The sequence below is a fragment of the Dreissena polymorpha genome, chromosome 12, assembly GCF_020536995.1.
Source record: "Dreissena polymorpha isolate Duluth1 chromosome 12, UMN_Dpol_1.0, whole genome shotgun sequence".
NCBI classification, from domain to species: domain Eukaryota; kingdom Metazoa; phylum Mollusca; class Bivalvia; order Myida; family Dreissenidae; genus Dreissena; species Dreissena polymorpha.
The window spans coordinates 49,715,767-49,730,773 of record NC_068366.1 but is presented as its reverse complement, the minus strand read 5'-3'; the positions used below and the strand labels follow the sequence as shown (position 1 = coordinate 49,730,773).

The following is a 15,007-nucleotide window of genomic DNA, read 5'->3' as shown; positions in this document are numbered from 1 at the left end:
AATGGGTCAATAGTGGGTCCATACATTAGCAACAACCAGCAGAATTACGGCATTTTGCAAAGCAATTAGTGGCATGAATGGAAAGGAGAATGATTAACCTTCAGAATAAAAGCAATTTTTCTACGGGGCAATGTATCTTACCTATTTTTCTCGATCTCGGAAAATTTCTTAGGCTTTCTTTTAATCTTCAACGCAACTGTGTGGAAACGAAAGTGCTTTGCCCGCGAACATAAATGTATTAACTTATATGATTAGTGGTTATTTTAACCATATCCAATCGAAAACCACCTTAAAAACGACGTAATTCCGACCCCCTATCGGCACTATTTTTATGAACGAGATTTCGCGCAGGAATTGTTCAGTAATAAATGAGCCGTACGCAGTTGCCTCCCTTGTGCCCATCGCTAATATAGCGAATCGAGCCAGTGTCAACTTCTTCGAGAAGTGGACACTAGTCACACTCTTTTTACACATTTCGCCGTAATCCAATACATTCAAATTACACAACCAAAAAACCCCAACCGTCGTCACTTTTGCAGACATTTCTTAAATCATCGTAAAAGAAAAAGCATACAATAATTGCTAACAGTTGTACGGTTGTTTTGCGTTTCATTAAAAGTAAACCAATCAAATGCCACTAATTGGTCACGTGATTAGAAACGTAGAACATCGTCATCAAAATGGAATTTCATTGATAAAACGGAAGTGAGATTCTCGCATGAATATGCAAACAATAATAAAACCTATGCCGTATCCAATGCTTAGGAATTTTGCTACAATAATATTTTATTACACGTTTTATGACACTTTCATGTTATATAGTTATATTCCATATTCACAATGCGGGTAATTGAGAACTTCTTTGGAGGGACCTATTTGTTTGTATAGGTCCGTCTTCTTTGATTGCGCATGAATGACCGCCAAGTGGTAAATCGGACTTTTCCAAATTCATTCATTCGCGGTTGTTTTGGCAGCCAGCCAAGTCAGCTTATTCCAAAAAACGGTATTAGTACTTTGGCCTAGGGGCTTCGCCCCAGGCCAAAAACATTGTCTCAATTTTCTCGTCTACCTCAAACTAACTAATATTTTGCAAAATTAGGACTCGGTTGTTTCAGAGGGAGTAATCACATGACAAACAAGATGGCGGCGTCCTTGCCGAGGCAGGTTTTTTCGTCGTTTTATACCGTTTATTACCTGTATTATTATTTTTATTTCGCTCACTTTTCAGCCATATTAGGAAGAAAGTTACTGGCTTTTATTTCATAGTAATATTCGCTCTATATCTCGACTTTATTCGGTGCGAAATTCTTAGCTGGATGACCAAATTAGGGCGCCACTAAGAAAATTTGCGGGTAGTTAAGTCGAGATATAAAGCGAATTTAAATACGAAATATACGCTAATCACCTTTTTACTGATATGGCCGGAAAGTGAGCGTCGTTTAACAAACAAAGAGAAGTAATAAAGGGTATAAAACGGCGAAAAATAACTGTCTAGGTATTGCCGTCGCCATCTTGACTATTACGTGATTACCCCCTCTGTGTTTCAAGACAATTGAATGGACCACCTGGCCTAAATTAAGAATTACATATGCTCTTTTAAGCTATTTTGGTCAATGAATTGAATTATTTCTATTGTCTTGCGGTCATCAAGTTTAGTTGTTTTGTTAAGACAATGCATACCATACAAGTGATGTTGTTTTGTTAAACCATTACCATTTTTATTTGTGAGCGTTAGTTTTGCACTCCGCTTTTTTCTATCTCGTGATCTCGAGATCCCGACTTAGCTAACTCGTGGCCACGAGACAGAAAAAAGAGGACTGAATGTCCCTCTATGCCACCGTAAAAAAGACACCGTTAGTGTTGTCATTCATAAGTACAAAACAGTTATATTATTTAAATATTTTACATCTCATGCAATAAAGATCAAGCATTCCATTGGTAATAATAAATTGTATGGATAATACGATAGCAGAATAACATAAACTGAACATATTATAAAAATACAATATGATTTAGCCATTAGGAATACCGTTTATATGTCATTATTTTCAGTAAAATAAATTAAACAACAAGTACATGTATGTTGAAATCAGTGATTTACAATTTAAGGGAGAGCAATGTGATATGCTCAACAATGAGAGCGCCGTTGTCTACCTTGTTGAAGAATAATTGGGTGTATTTCTCCCAATTTAGCAATTAATTTCATACGATATGTCAACTATATCACAAAGTTTATTCCGTTACTTACCTATACAGCATTAAATGTATTATCGAAAAAAAAGTATTATAGAAGTTTATATTGATATTTGCATTTGAAAATGCCCTACCATGCATCGGAAATAATGCACCAAGATTGAAGTTAACCCAATTTGACTCCACACTTTAATTAAAACCTTTGTCAGAAACTTTGTTCAGCCCTAAGGCAGGCGACGGGTGGTTAGCCTGAACTGGGTATCTACCCGAAAATAAATGGTTTTCTCTTCAAATCTACCATCAAAATCCACACTAATTCACTCGAAATAACATATGTGTTCAATCCTTGGACCCCCGAACTAATTTTAATCTTAGCCCGAAACTATCTTAGCTCCAAACGCAGACGACGGTTGGTCAATTTGCATGAGGGCGTTACTGGGGAATAACTTTGTTCAGAAAAGGGCTTTAAAAGTTACCCAACAATAAACTGAACATGCAGTTGGTCCGTAACTATTCATTGTTTTTAAACGAAAATATTTCCTTCAAACGCATACTCGATTGAAACTTGGTAATTTAAACAAAACAAAGAGCTTGTAAAATAGAAAAAATAAACATATATTTGCATCTATTTTAGGTTTCTATTTGTTGCCTTGTCGATAACATTTTAATCAAAAGAAAATCGTGTACGGGTAGTGATCAAACGGGTTTTTATCACCGTCATCATATGTAGCAGATTCAGAATCAGCATCATCCGTATCATCCTCGTCATCATCAACATACCATTTGCATGCTTTTGTATGCTAAACAATCGATGATCTACATATTTCTCTGTTGACATATACGCATTTGTCAATAAAGTATCAGTGAGCAATCGATTATTATTTATTAAGACTTGTACATTTTGTTGTAGCATTATATGTGCTTTTTTAAATGGTATTTGCATGCTGCTTCAATATTATGGAGTCATTCGCATATATTGCCAGATTGGTAAGGTCTGTTAAGCTATCAAGCGAAACTAGGCCATTTCCTCAAGTTAATGCTTACAATAAAAACGTAAACATTCTTCCTCCAAAGTTTTGAGAAGCACATTATTCAAAGAATGGTAAGATCAATTGAATGGATCACTGCTTCAAAATTGTACAGCTACTTTGTCTGGGTCAATTAAAAAAATACATTAAGTAATTGATGTTTTATGCATCTGACTTTTGGTGGTGATTTTCTAGCGATTGCATGATACCGTTCGTTAGCCGGTTCGTCTCGCAGATTACACAATGCACCCATTTATTTTGCGACTTGAACCGTTTTTGCAGATTACGATTCCTAATAAAATCATGTTTCCATATCAAAGTGTGTGACTGTCCTGGTGAAATTGTTACATTGTGTTGAGCGGAAGACTTACATGGACTTTCAAACATTTATAAGTGATACTTGTATTTTAAATAAATGTGTTTTTGACAAATTCTAAATGGCCGACTTACGGCTATTGTACAGTTAAGTATTTTGCAGCTTTCATTCACTTCATATAACATCAACATTCAAATACGGTACTATGTGTTTGCAGGTTTCAAAGTTTTCAGTAAGAAGAAAATGTAGTTGAATAAAATCATAAAGCTAAAAATTGTATTATTAACAATACATTTAGTTGCATATATTGTGTACTGTGTAGTTTTGTTTTAAATATCATTTTAAACAAATAGTAACATGTACCCTCCTTTTATTTATGAAGGAAAATTTGTAGATCAAGTGTTTCAATTCAGGGAAATGTCTCAGCAATCCAGGAGAGCTGTGAGTGTTCTCGTTAAAAAGGAAGATTTTAGGCGGCTATCCTATTTATAGTCTCTGGTCTAGTCAAGTATATGATGTCTGAAGCACATACTTAAATTAACAATACCATCATCTAATTATTTTCCAAGTAAATGTGTTACTTTTGTAAAACCAATTGTTTAGTTAAAGAGGACTTTCGGACGAATTAAGTTGTCCACTTATGATCGAAACGCAGTTTGAAACACTCTAAATAAAATACAATTAATGTAAAAAGTATACCGATCCCAGTACCAAAGCTTTAACATCAATACAGCCACTTACAAAGCTTAAGAACTATAATCGGTGTTGTTGTAACCATCCCCCTTCCCACAATACTTGGCTTCATTTTTACGCATATTATGACCGTATTAAGTGATTTAGGAGGCGTACTGCGAGTTGCATGTTATTTAATGTGTTAATTTAAATGTTAATCCGAGTTTAACCCGTATCGATGTTTTATACAACACGACAATGCTCGCTATAAAGCTTTTTTTGAGGCGAGTATGTTGTTTTGATATCTAAATAGATCAACAACTGCCGACCGTTTTTAAATCTTGACATTGAACTGATACTTCACAAATGACTTTTGGGCCATACTATGATGTCACGAATCAAGTGACAATGGTCTTATTTTGTTAATAATGAGGAATAAAAAGGAGTGCGTGTCCACCGTTTCGGTGGCATTTGCAGCGATTTGTGATAAACATTCAGTTGGTGATATCTCGTATTTGAGGCTACAATGTTACTACAGTAACTTGGGCAAATATATTGCTGAAAACTAATTTTCACTGTTACGTAGTTTATTCCTATGGGGTTAAGAGATTTAGGAAGCGTACTGCGAGTTGCCTGTCATTGCATTTGTTCATTTAAATTTCCATCCGAGTTAAACCCGCATCGACATGTTTTATACAACTAAATAATGCTCTCTATAAAGCTTTTTTTTCGCGCAATTATGTTGTTTTTGATATCTTGTTAGACCAACAAATTTCGACCTTATTGTTACTTTTACATTGAACTGATACTTCAAACATGTCTCTAAAGCCATACTGTGATGTCACGGACCAAGTATCAATAGTCATATACTTGATACTACCGTTTTACATAGTATACAAGGAAACGTCCTAAGGTGTGATATAGTACATATCAATGGTGCTTATCAGTTCACTTAAGGCATGGCCTGTGGTGATATGTGTTTTATCTACGTTTTACAATTTTGGAAAAAGTCACAATATTTCATATTAGTATCTTAAAATTCTTGATTCAAGGCATTTTTTCATCTTATAAATGCAAGTTAAGATTAGCACTACTGATATGGTTTTTAGTTAACTGTACAGTTGTTGCATGTTTGAGTGCATTATGTATATATAGTCTTCAGTAATTCAGTAATCATGTTGTTTAAATGTCAGATAATCTACATATATCAAGATGAAAATATTTATATTACATAAAGAGGTTAAATGGTAGTTGATCTAACAATACACTAGGTTACCAACAAGACAATTGAATCAGCACATACTCATTCTCAACTTAAGTGGTCAACCACTGGCTTTGTAAGTGAATAAAAGTGATTTAGTATAGCTCAATAAACCCTCTACTGCCATTACTAACTTATACTCAACAGCAGCACATCTACCTTCACTCACTCACTCACTCACTCACTCACTCACTCACTCACTCGTATTAATATCACCTACCTAAGCCCCACTCATACAACTCTTACTTACACAATCACACTCACTCGTTCACTCACGGAGTACATTTACTATGTTAACCATAAATGTGTTCTTTGTATTATATTGGATTTTTTATAATCTATTATAATTCACACTTGAATAGCCATTTACAGATGTTGTTATACATGTGTTTTTATGTCTTTTATATACTATGTTTTACATGTCAATTGACTAGACTGAAATAAAATAAAATATATATGTTTTTTTATTAATAATTAGGAATGAAAGGAGTGCGTGACAACCGTTTCGGAGGCATTTGTAACGATTTGTGATAAACATTCAGTAGGTGATATCTCGTATTTGAGACTACAATAGTACTACAGAAAGAGGGGAAAATATACCTTAATTGGGTATAAACCATTCAACGTACCAGTTTACAATAGTTTAATAGTTTATTTCAGTCTCACTCTTCATGATACATAATATGTACATATACATTCAATAAAACAATCATGAACACTTTTCTACAATATTGAATAAGATGAAACTACTACATTTATAAATGCAGCGAACATTAAAGAAGGCGAACATATTCGAAACACTTACAATTATATGGGTTACCATTAATTCATGCTTTAAAAGCAATAAAATAGTTCATTATTGTGATTTTTTAATCAAGACTATTCATGGGAAAAAATTCACGCATATAATACATGTTATTAAAACGGATCCTTTTAATTTATTGTATCCAATTAAAAAATCAATCATGTTCCTTTCTTCATATGTTTAATTTGAAAGCAAAATATACCCCAAACCCATTTTAATAGTGTTCACAGCTACGACGTGCGCACGTCATAGAGACTGTCAAATAAAATATTGCCTATGCCCCTTTATGCAACTCTATGACGTGCGCATGTCATAGAGACTGTTAAATAAAATATTGCCTATGTCCCCTTTATGCAACCGTAAAATACTGCATGACCTAAGTGATATAATTTTAAAACATTACTGATTGTTTAACCAAATATTGACAATAAGGTTATTCGGTAATCTGAAAAACATTCTTAATGTTGGACTGATGTGCCAAACGCATCATTAAATATAATTATATGTTGTTGTTGCGTTTCAGATTCATCAGCAATATCGTCGTCAATTTAATCCGCCGTCATTGTTGTCTGCATAATGATAATGATGATGATGATAATGATTATGATGATGATATTTGAGATGATGATGATGATGATGATGATGATGATGATGATGATGATGATGATGATGATGATGATGATGATGATGATGATGATGATGATGATGATGATGATGATGATGATGATGATGATGATGACGATGATGATGATGATGATGATTATGATGATGATGATGTTTATGATTTCGTCTGTTAACCGGTTCGTCTATTACTGACGTCATGGACTAAATCTTTTAGATCCTTGAGCAGTTTTGCTTATAGCCATTCCAAATCAATTCAATATCCCCATCACACTTTGATATAAACATGGTGGACTTGTTTACTTTATTTATGCAGAAGATTTTGATTTTCAAGTTTTGTTAAATGCTGTATCAGCAGTGCATGTATTCGAGATAATATTTTCTTTAATATATTTCAAAATGAGCAATCCCTTTTTTTTATTAAAATGTAAGTAGTCAATCTTTATGAAAAGAAATATTTCATAAGGATATTTGTGAAAGTGGCAAACATTTCTGTAAGAAAACCATGCTGTACGAATGGAATTTCATGCTTGATTATTACTAAATTTATTAAAACTTATAGCTAGAAATGCATATATGGTCTCTTTAAAATACCACCATCGATAGGATTCATGTTCTTCGGATCGCATAAGGACGTTTTGCAAAGTTCCTGCATACCGAGAAATAAATGCGCACTGCATAACCTGTTTGAGAAAAGTGATTGTTCTTCTTTACAAAGAATTTTTTTGACAACTGGTCAACTGCTCAATTGTTAATGAGAATTGTTCATTTGAAACTAAGTGATGTCTTAAGTAGATACACAACTAAACAATATCATCAATTTGAGTATGTACTTGAAATACTTCAGTGATTACACTTATCTTTAATTATGGTAATACACTTTTAAACACTTCGAAACGATCCCCACAAGATTCTAAAAAGTTATTTTGATTGACCTGGACATTTTTAATAATATATTTATACAGTCATATGCTATCAAACGTAAATTATCTAAATGTAACTGTTTCTTTTAATGGTATTAACTTAGAAGTTTGATATTTTATCATACTAAAACTTTATACAATCTTCTTCACCAGTATCTTTTGAGTCCAAAACCTTTTAGCTCACACAATCACAAAGTACTAATTAATAGGGAATTTCGTCGTCTGTCTGTCTGCTTCCGTTAATGTTTTTCTTCTCACTACCTCTTCTGTACTGGTTGACAGTGTGTTTTTTATTCAATTCTACGCCATTAACTTTGGGTCACCCTCTTTCAGTTTTAAAATCGTAACGGACCATTGTATATGCATGTCACCAGAACTAAATATAGATCTTAGTACTGAAAACTTTAAACACTTTTTCTCAGAAACTAAAAGGCCACAGATTACATTTTTGGTGTGTTTTATCGTTTTGTGGTTCTCTTTTGAGTTTTACATATCATGTCCCTAACGTCAAAACTAGTTAAGCTCCAAGTGTCAAATGATTCACATACATATAGACTTGTATAGTAGATCCGGAAAAATAACCTATGTAAGTGTAAATAGTTTACTAGATGATGTGAAACATTGTTTTGTGGTATTCTATATATTGTGTTCAAATAATCACCCATAGGGTCAAAATTTGCTCCTCCCAAGTTTTCTTGCTGTCCTGGTATTTATTTAGAGTAAAACCATTGTTTATGCAACCACAAAAATATTACTTTATCACAAATATTAATCAAATATTAAAATGCCGTGACTCAAATGGTCACCATATAGAGTGGTCATGTAGCATGTACTTCTTATGGCCCTAGGTTGAAGGTCAATGTCGCACATAGAGATCTTTTATAAAGCGCGTCTAGGTCAAAGTGCATGTTGTTAAATATGTCAGCACTTTTTTAATGGTATTGACATGTTGACAACGGTAATATAATTTCCTCCATCTGAAGCACGCATTCTTTTTTACCCTATGCCATTGCTTACACAGAAGTGTAAACATATTTGTTGCAATTCTGTCAAGAACAATTCTACCTTCAAGCGATTAAATTTAAACTTCAAATGTTACATCACCCTGACGTGTCAATGTGCAAGGCATTTTTTTTATCATTTATACACAAGTTATACACAAATGCTTGAGTTACTTGCCTTTGGTCATTGCTTACAAAGCATAGTCAATACAATGTTCTTAGTTTGTGGATCAAATTTTTACAGCTAGTCTCAACCGTGTTACTTGAAATTTCAAATAGTTCCTTCCACATCATAGTAAGCGAAATATATTTACTCAGCCGAAGTAATCAAGGCAAGAACGTCAAGATAATGGCTTACTTCTATTGTAAACAGTGTGAACGGTTTTTAATATACGGCAAAAGGAAGGTAAGATGATATCAAAGGGTCAGTTTTAGAATGTTCACTTCTGACACCGTTTCAGTATGCAAAACAAATCATGATATAACGTTAAAAGTGGAAGAGAGTTGGAACCCTAATTGGTAACAACGTTAAGACGCAAAATAACTGGGCTACACACTGAAGGGCAATAATTGTTGGAAATTACTTAAATATGAAGATCCATTCGCTAATCATAAGTATTTATTGATGATGTGGCGGATGAGTTTGTCTGAAACATAACGAGCCTAATTTTTCGGCTTAAATGCATCAAAATTATGGAAACTTAAATAATATTAAAAACACAAATGTTGGATATTCGCTCCGACAATTGTTTGAAACCAATATGCAATAATGTAACTGAATACGTCTTTGCACACGTTTAACATCTACGTGTACGATTTATATAATGCATACTTGTCCATAAAGATAATTGTATGCGCAAACGACAACACTTATATGTTCCCGATGCTTCAATATGTAATGTCTATGCGCCGAAATTTTCTTAAAGATAGTATTTTATAATTTCATCATAACTACCAATAATCCAAAATTTAATCTGTAATGAATTAGTATAACCAGAACAGAACAAGTCTTTATAATCTGTCTTTTCTCATAAAATACCATGAGCATACTTGTATTTGTAACTTAATGTTAGCAAACATCCATTAACTAATAAAACCTTGTCAGTAAACATCGAAAAACAGTAAAAGAAAAACAACTTAAGATTCCTTTGTGGGCACGGTAATCTAGGGCTTACACCAGCTTCTGAAATAATTCACACTATCATTAAGCTTTGGAGACGTTTATTCAAGATCAAGACAGTCAAAAGCCCATGTATTCAAAGTAAGCGTACTGTGTTTACAAAGTTCATATATATGGTTATACAAATTTATAATACGTTTAATTGCAACAAAACATATACATTTACATTTTTGTATTTTTTTTCAAACAGCTCACGCACGTGCGTATTTGCGTATGCCAATCTACGCCCCTGTTTGTGGATTGTTAATTGTGTCATTTTTTATACTAGAGACATCAACAAATTTCTGGAAAGATACAGATCAAGCAAATTTTTTTATACAGCTTTTATTAAATGATTTCTGTATGGGCAAACATAATACACGCTGTGTTGTCGTTTTTTATTTTATATATGCGCACTTAAAGTGATAAGTTGATATGGCTTTACGATATAATAGCATATACTTGAAAATAGAACACAAACACATAGCTGTATTCTCAAGGTCAAATAATGTGCAGCCGTAATTTTCAGAAAATAAGCTGCAATGAGTCTATAAATAGAACGTCGAACGGTAACTTTGACTTTCGATTTCATGTATTTCATAACATACGTTGTAACTTACAACGCAGAAGGCTTAATCAGATAGGAAGCAAAGGTATTTACATATTTATTTTTTTAATCAGATAGGAAGCAAAGGTATTTACATATTTATTTATTCATTTCAATTTGTTCAGTTCTAAATCCATGAGCATTAAATAATAACAATCATATAATAGTTTCGTATTTTTAATTGTACATGAATTTAGTTAGGTAATTATGTTATTTTTGTTAATATAAAGGGTGTTGATTTACAAAACCTGTGTATGTTAGATAATACAGACAAAAGCAAGGTTTGTCAAAGGGTGTCAGATTGACAAAAGAACAATACATGTATTTGTGAAGGCTGAGCAAGTTAACAGAATACATGTTTAGCTTTAAATAACCTTATCAGTCGCAACGAACGAGTTTCAATGAGTGTTATGTCTTTATATTGTGGACAGTGAATACGCCCATTGTATCTTCTATAAACCCACGTTGAAACGTATTGTAAAGGTGAGCGTTTTATGCTTTATTTTCCTGTTTACTGTAAATGCAATACAAAAAATCCTGATTGATCCAGTTTTCATCCAGGCGATTTTCTGAAAATAGAAAAACTGGTTTTCAACATTTATCTATCACATATTAATACGTACAAGGAGCTGAATCGATCATGTTATGTAATTTAGCATTGTATGCATGCAAATGTTTAAATGCATACGTTGTGTGTGGCATTAAATTAAAACGTCGTCAATTAAGTACTAAACTAAATCGGGAAAAAGTAATAAGTGTGTGAATTCTCGCTTAGCCTATAGATCTAATAATAAATGGTGTTTGTGTGCGTTGCATTCAGGAGGATCGATAATAATGCGGATTCAAACGGTTTTCGGAAATAATGAATGCGCGATACGTGATAAACACCGTAGATCTTAAAAGTACCAGATCTCAACAAAGAAAAATCGATTTCGCAGTGAGCGTTACATTGGGCGTGAAATATTAATGTTTAAGGTCGTTTAATTATTTGGCATAGCCGTGTCGTCCGTTAAAGAGTTTAAGCGTCGTGAAAAATATCACATATATAACATACATGAAATAATATCAGGTGTGTATATCGGTTTTTATACGTTTTAGTCGATTTGAGTCAACAAAACGCATGGTTTTCAAGTATAAATAACAATTATATTTGTTAATTTGAAATTCCGTTTGACTGAGTTACTAAACAATGAACATTATTGATTTTACGACTAATGGTGACAAGCTTCATTTGTAGTTTGGTTAGATAAGATTTAACACACTATTAAATGTTCAGTAGTATTTGCAATACACAAATTGCCAACATAATCTTACTGTGCATTGAATGAAAGTAAGAAATTAATGGTTCATGTTCATTTGTTAACACATATGTTATATTTACTTATGTTTGCAAGTAATCATAACATGCTCTTTTAAAAACATGCATCCGTCAATTTAGAGCATCACATAAACGGTGTCTTCTAAAAATGTATTTCTCAATGTTGCGATTCTAGGAAAGATTGTACGCTAAAATAGTTTATGCATCTATCATGGAACGATTATTTCTCACAAAAAAACTAACTAGAATGCAATCCAAGACATGAAGTGCCCAAAACAGGACTGTGGGACTGAAGGCACTGGGAAATTCTGTCACAAATGTGGCGCTAAGAGAATAACAGAAGAAGAGATTCTTCTAAGAAAACCGGACGTGATTTTATGTTCGGGGATAGATGAGGATGGAAAGCCATGTGGATCACCTCTAAAACCAGATCAGACGTTCTGCGAAAATTGTGGAGCAAACGTTGTGGAATTGGTAAAAAATAGCTGCTGTGGAAAATGTGGTAGTGTCATAACCCCCGGAAGTAACTGCCTTAAATGCAAATCAATTGGAAATCAAGGTAAGATTCGATTATCAACCTCTCAGTGCTTTATTATTTCACCATAAGCTTACAAGGTCGAAACATAGGTTAAAAATGTATTTTACAGTGTCGTCTAGGTCGCTAAACTAAAAGTCCGAGCCTCCTGGGGTTGATTTCCGACACGGTCACATAATGTTATGTGGTAATTGGCCATGACTTCATTTCTACGATAATCATCCCGATAATATTGATTTAAGTAGGACAGTTGCCAGTATGCGCACATAGTAATGGTAATTCAACTTTCCAAGGGAAAGCATGTGTGGGTTACCTTACCGCCGTGATAATATGTCGAAAACGGAGAAAAAAAAACACACAGAAACAAACAAACCAAACGTTTCTTAAAAAAAGTGTGGTAACGCATGTCGGTGTTTTAATCTGAAAAAAAAATGGAACGACTAAGTACCAAGTCGCGTTAAATTTTGAGTATTAAAATAAATATTATAAATTTGTTAATCATATAAATGTACTTGTTTTGCAAATTATTGTTTAAACTAATTACTTGTACATCAATATATATTCAGATACATTAGTACCGCTGGAAAGTTCACAAGCAGGTGAAAGTACACCGTTTCCTTCTAAGCCAACACTAGAAAAGGATTATTCGGGGACTTATCCCCTAACAGATAACTCGGGTTCACACATAAGTGACAATAAAGATCCAAAACAGAATGTTGCAAACAAATATGACTCTGAAGACAAGCAAGTCTTTCGTGAAGATGACAATCAAGATCAACAGCATAATGTTGAAAACGGTATGGGATTCGCTGAGAATAAGCAATCCTTGGTCATTGAAACAGGACGAAAATCTACAATTGAAACACATGCCAATGTAACAGAACCCCATAAGCTGGATATGTTTAACATTAACCATTGTCTTAATAGTAAACTTACGACAGGTGAAGACAAAAAAGGCGACGATGATCCCGTAACAAATTGTGTAGCGAAGGAAAGTCAAGGCACCGATGCACAGCGTACACATTTTCATAGTGATATCGACACATGTATGGATGATACCGCACACAAGACGCAAAACTATGGCATCAACCCAGTTAGCATTATATCTGCAGGTACGTATATGACCAATATTTTAAAAATGAAATACATTTTAGAAAAATGATTCTTCTTTCACAGAATGCTTTACGTTAAAATGAAAATACGATGAACATTGCTGATTAAAACTCAAACTGACTTAAACCCATAGTTTCAAAACTAGTCAAACATCATTTTTTATTGTATTATTAGCGAGGCTGTTTTCGGAGAAAACCCGAGCTATTGTCATAGCCAGCTCGTCCGCCGTCCGCGGTAGGCGTCGTGCTCAAACCTTACCATTGGCTCTAAAATCGAAGTGCTTCCACCTACAACTTTGAAACTTTATATGTACATGCACCTTGATGAGTTCTACACGCCACACCCATTTTTGAGTCACTAGGTCAAAGGTAAAGGTCACTGTGACCAATTATATCAAACTTTAACATAGGCTCTAAAATCAAAGTGCTTCCACCTACAACTTTGAAACTTCATATGTAGATGCTCATGAGTTCTACACGCCACACACATTTTGGGTCACTAGGTCAAAGATCAAGGTCACTGTGACCTCTAATATAAAACTTTAACATAAACCTCAACATTCGCTCTAAAATCAAAGTGCTTCCACCTACAACTTTGAAACTTCATATGTAGATGCACCTTGATGAGTTCTACACGCCACACCCATTTTGGGTCACTAGGTCAAAGTTCAAGGTCACTGTAACCTCTATAAAATGTCTGACAAGCTTTCGCAGCCGAGCGTGGCACCCGTTATGCGGTGCTCTTGTTATTAGTTGTTGTAGTTGTTGTTGAAGTAGTATTCGAAGTAGTATTAGAAGTATGAGTATTAGTAATAGTGGTAGAAGTAGCAGTAGTAGTAGTAGTAGTAGTAGTAGTAGTAGCAGTAGTAGTAGTAGTAGTAGCAGTAGTAGTAGTAGTAGTAGTAGTAATAGTAGTAGTAGTAGTAATAGTAGTAGTAGTAGTAGTAGAAGAAGTAGTAGTAGTAGTAGTAGTAGTAGTAGTATTAGAAGTAGTAGTGGTAGTAGTAGTAGTAGTAGTAGTAGTAGTAGTAGTAGTAGTAGTAGCAGTAGTAGTAGTAGTAGTAGTAGTAGTACTAGTAGTAGTAGTATAAGTAGTAAAGAGAAGATGTAGTAGAAGTAGTAGTAGTAGCAGTAGTAGTAGTAGTAGTAGTAGTAGTAGTAGTAGTAGTAGTAGTAGTAGTAGTAGTAGTAGTAATAGAAGTAGTAGTAGTAGTAGTAGTAGTAGTAGTATAGTAGTAGTAGTAGTAGTAGTAGTAGTAGTAGTAGTAGTGGTAGTAGTAGTAGTGATATAAGTAAAAGTAGTGGCAGTAGTAGTAGTAGTAGTAGTAGTAGTGGTAGTAGTAGTAGTAGTAGTAGTAGTAGAAGTAGTAGTAGTAGTAGAAGTAGTAGTAGTAGTGGTAGTAGTAGTAGTAGCAGCAGCAGCAGCAGTAGAAGTAGTAGTAGAAGTAGTAGTAGT

The 15,007-nt window shown here is 33.8% G+C and overlaps 1 protein-coding gene across 1 annotated transcript in view; it reads left to right on the top strand.

Annotated features, from left to right (window-relative positions):
* The first annotated feature begins 11,002 nt into the window (after positions 1–11,002).
* The window catches only part of LOC127852591 (E3 ubiquitin-protein ligase rnf213-alpha-like), a 66,750-nt gene continuing 62,745 nt past the window's right edge, over positions 11,003–15,007 (top strand). Inside the window, exons 1-3 of the mRNA XM_052386542.1 lie at positions 11,003–11,069; positions 12,151–12,463; positions 13,006–13,551. Of these exons, the coding sequence (XP_052242502.1) occupies positions 12,166–12,463; positions 13,006–13,551 (844 nt within the window). The 5' untranslated portion in view covers positions 11,003–11,069; positions 12,151–12,165. The remainder of the gene's footprint in view (positions 11,070–12,150; positions 12,464–13,005; positions 13,552–15,007) is intronic.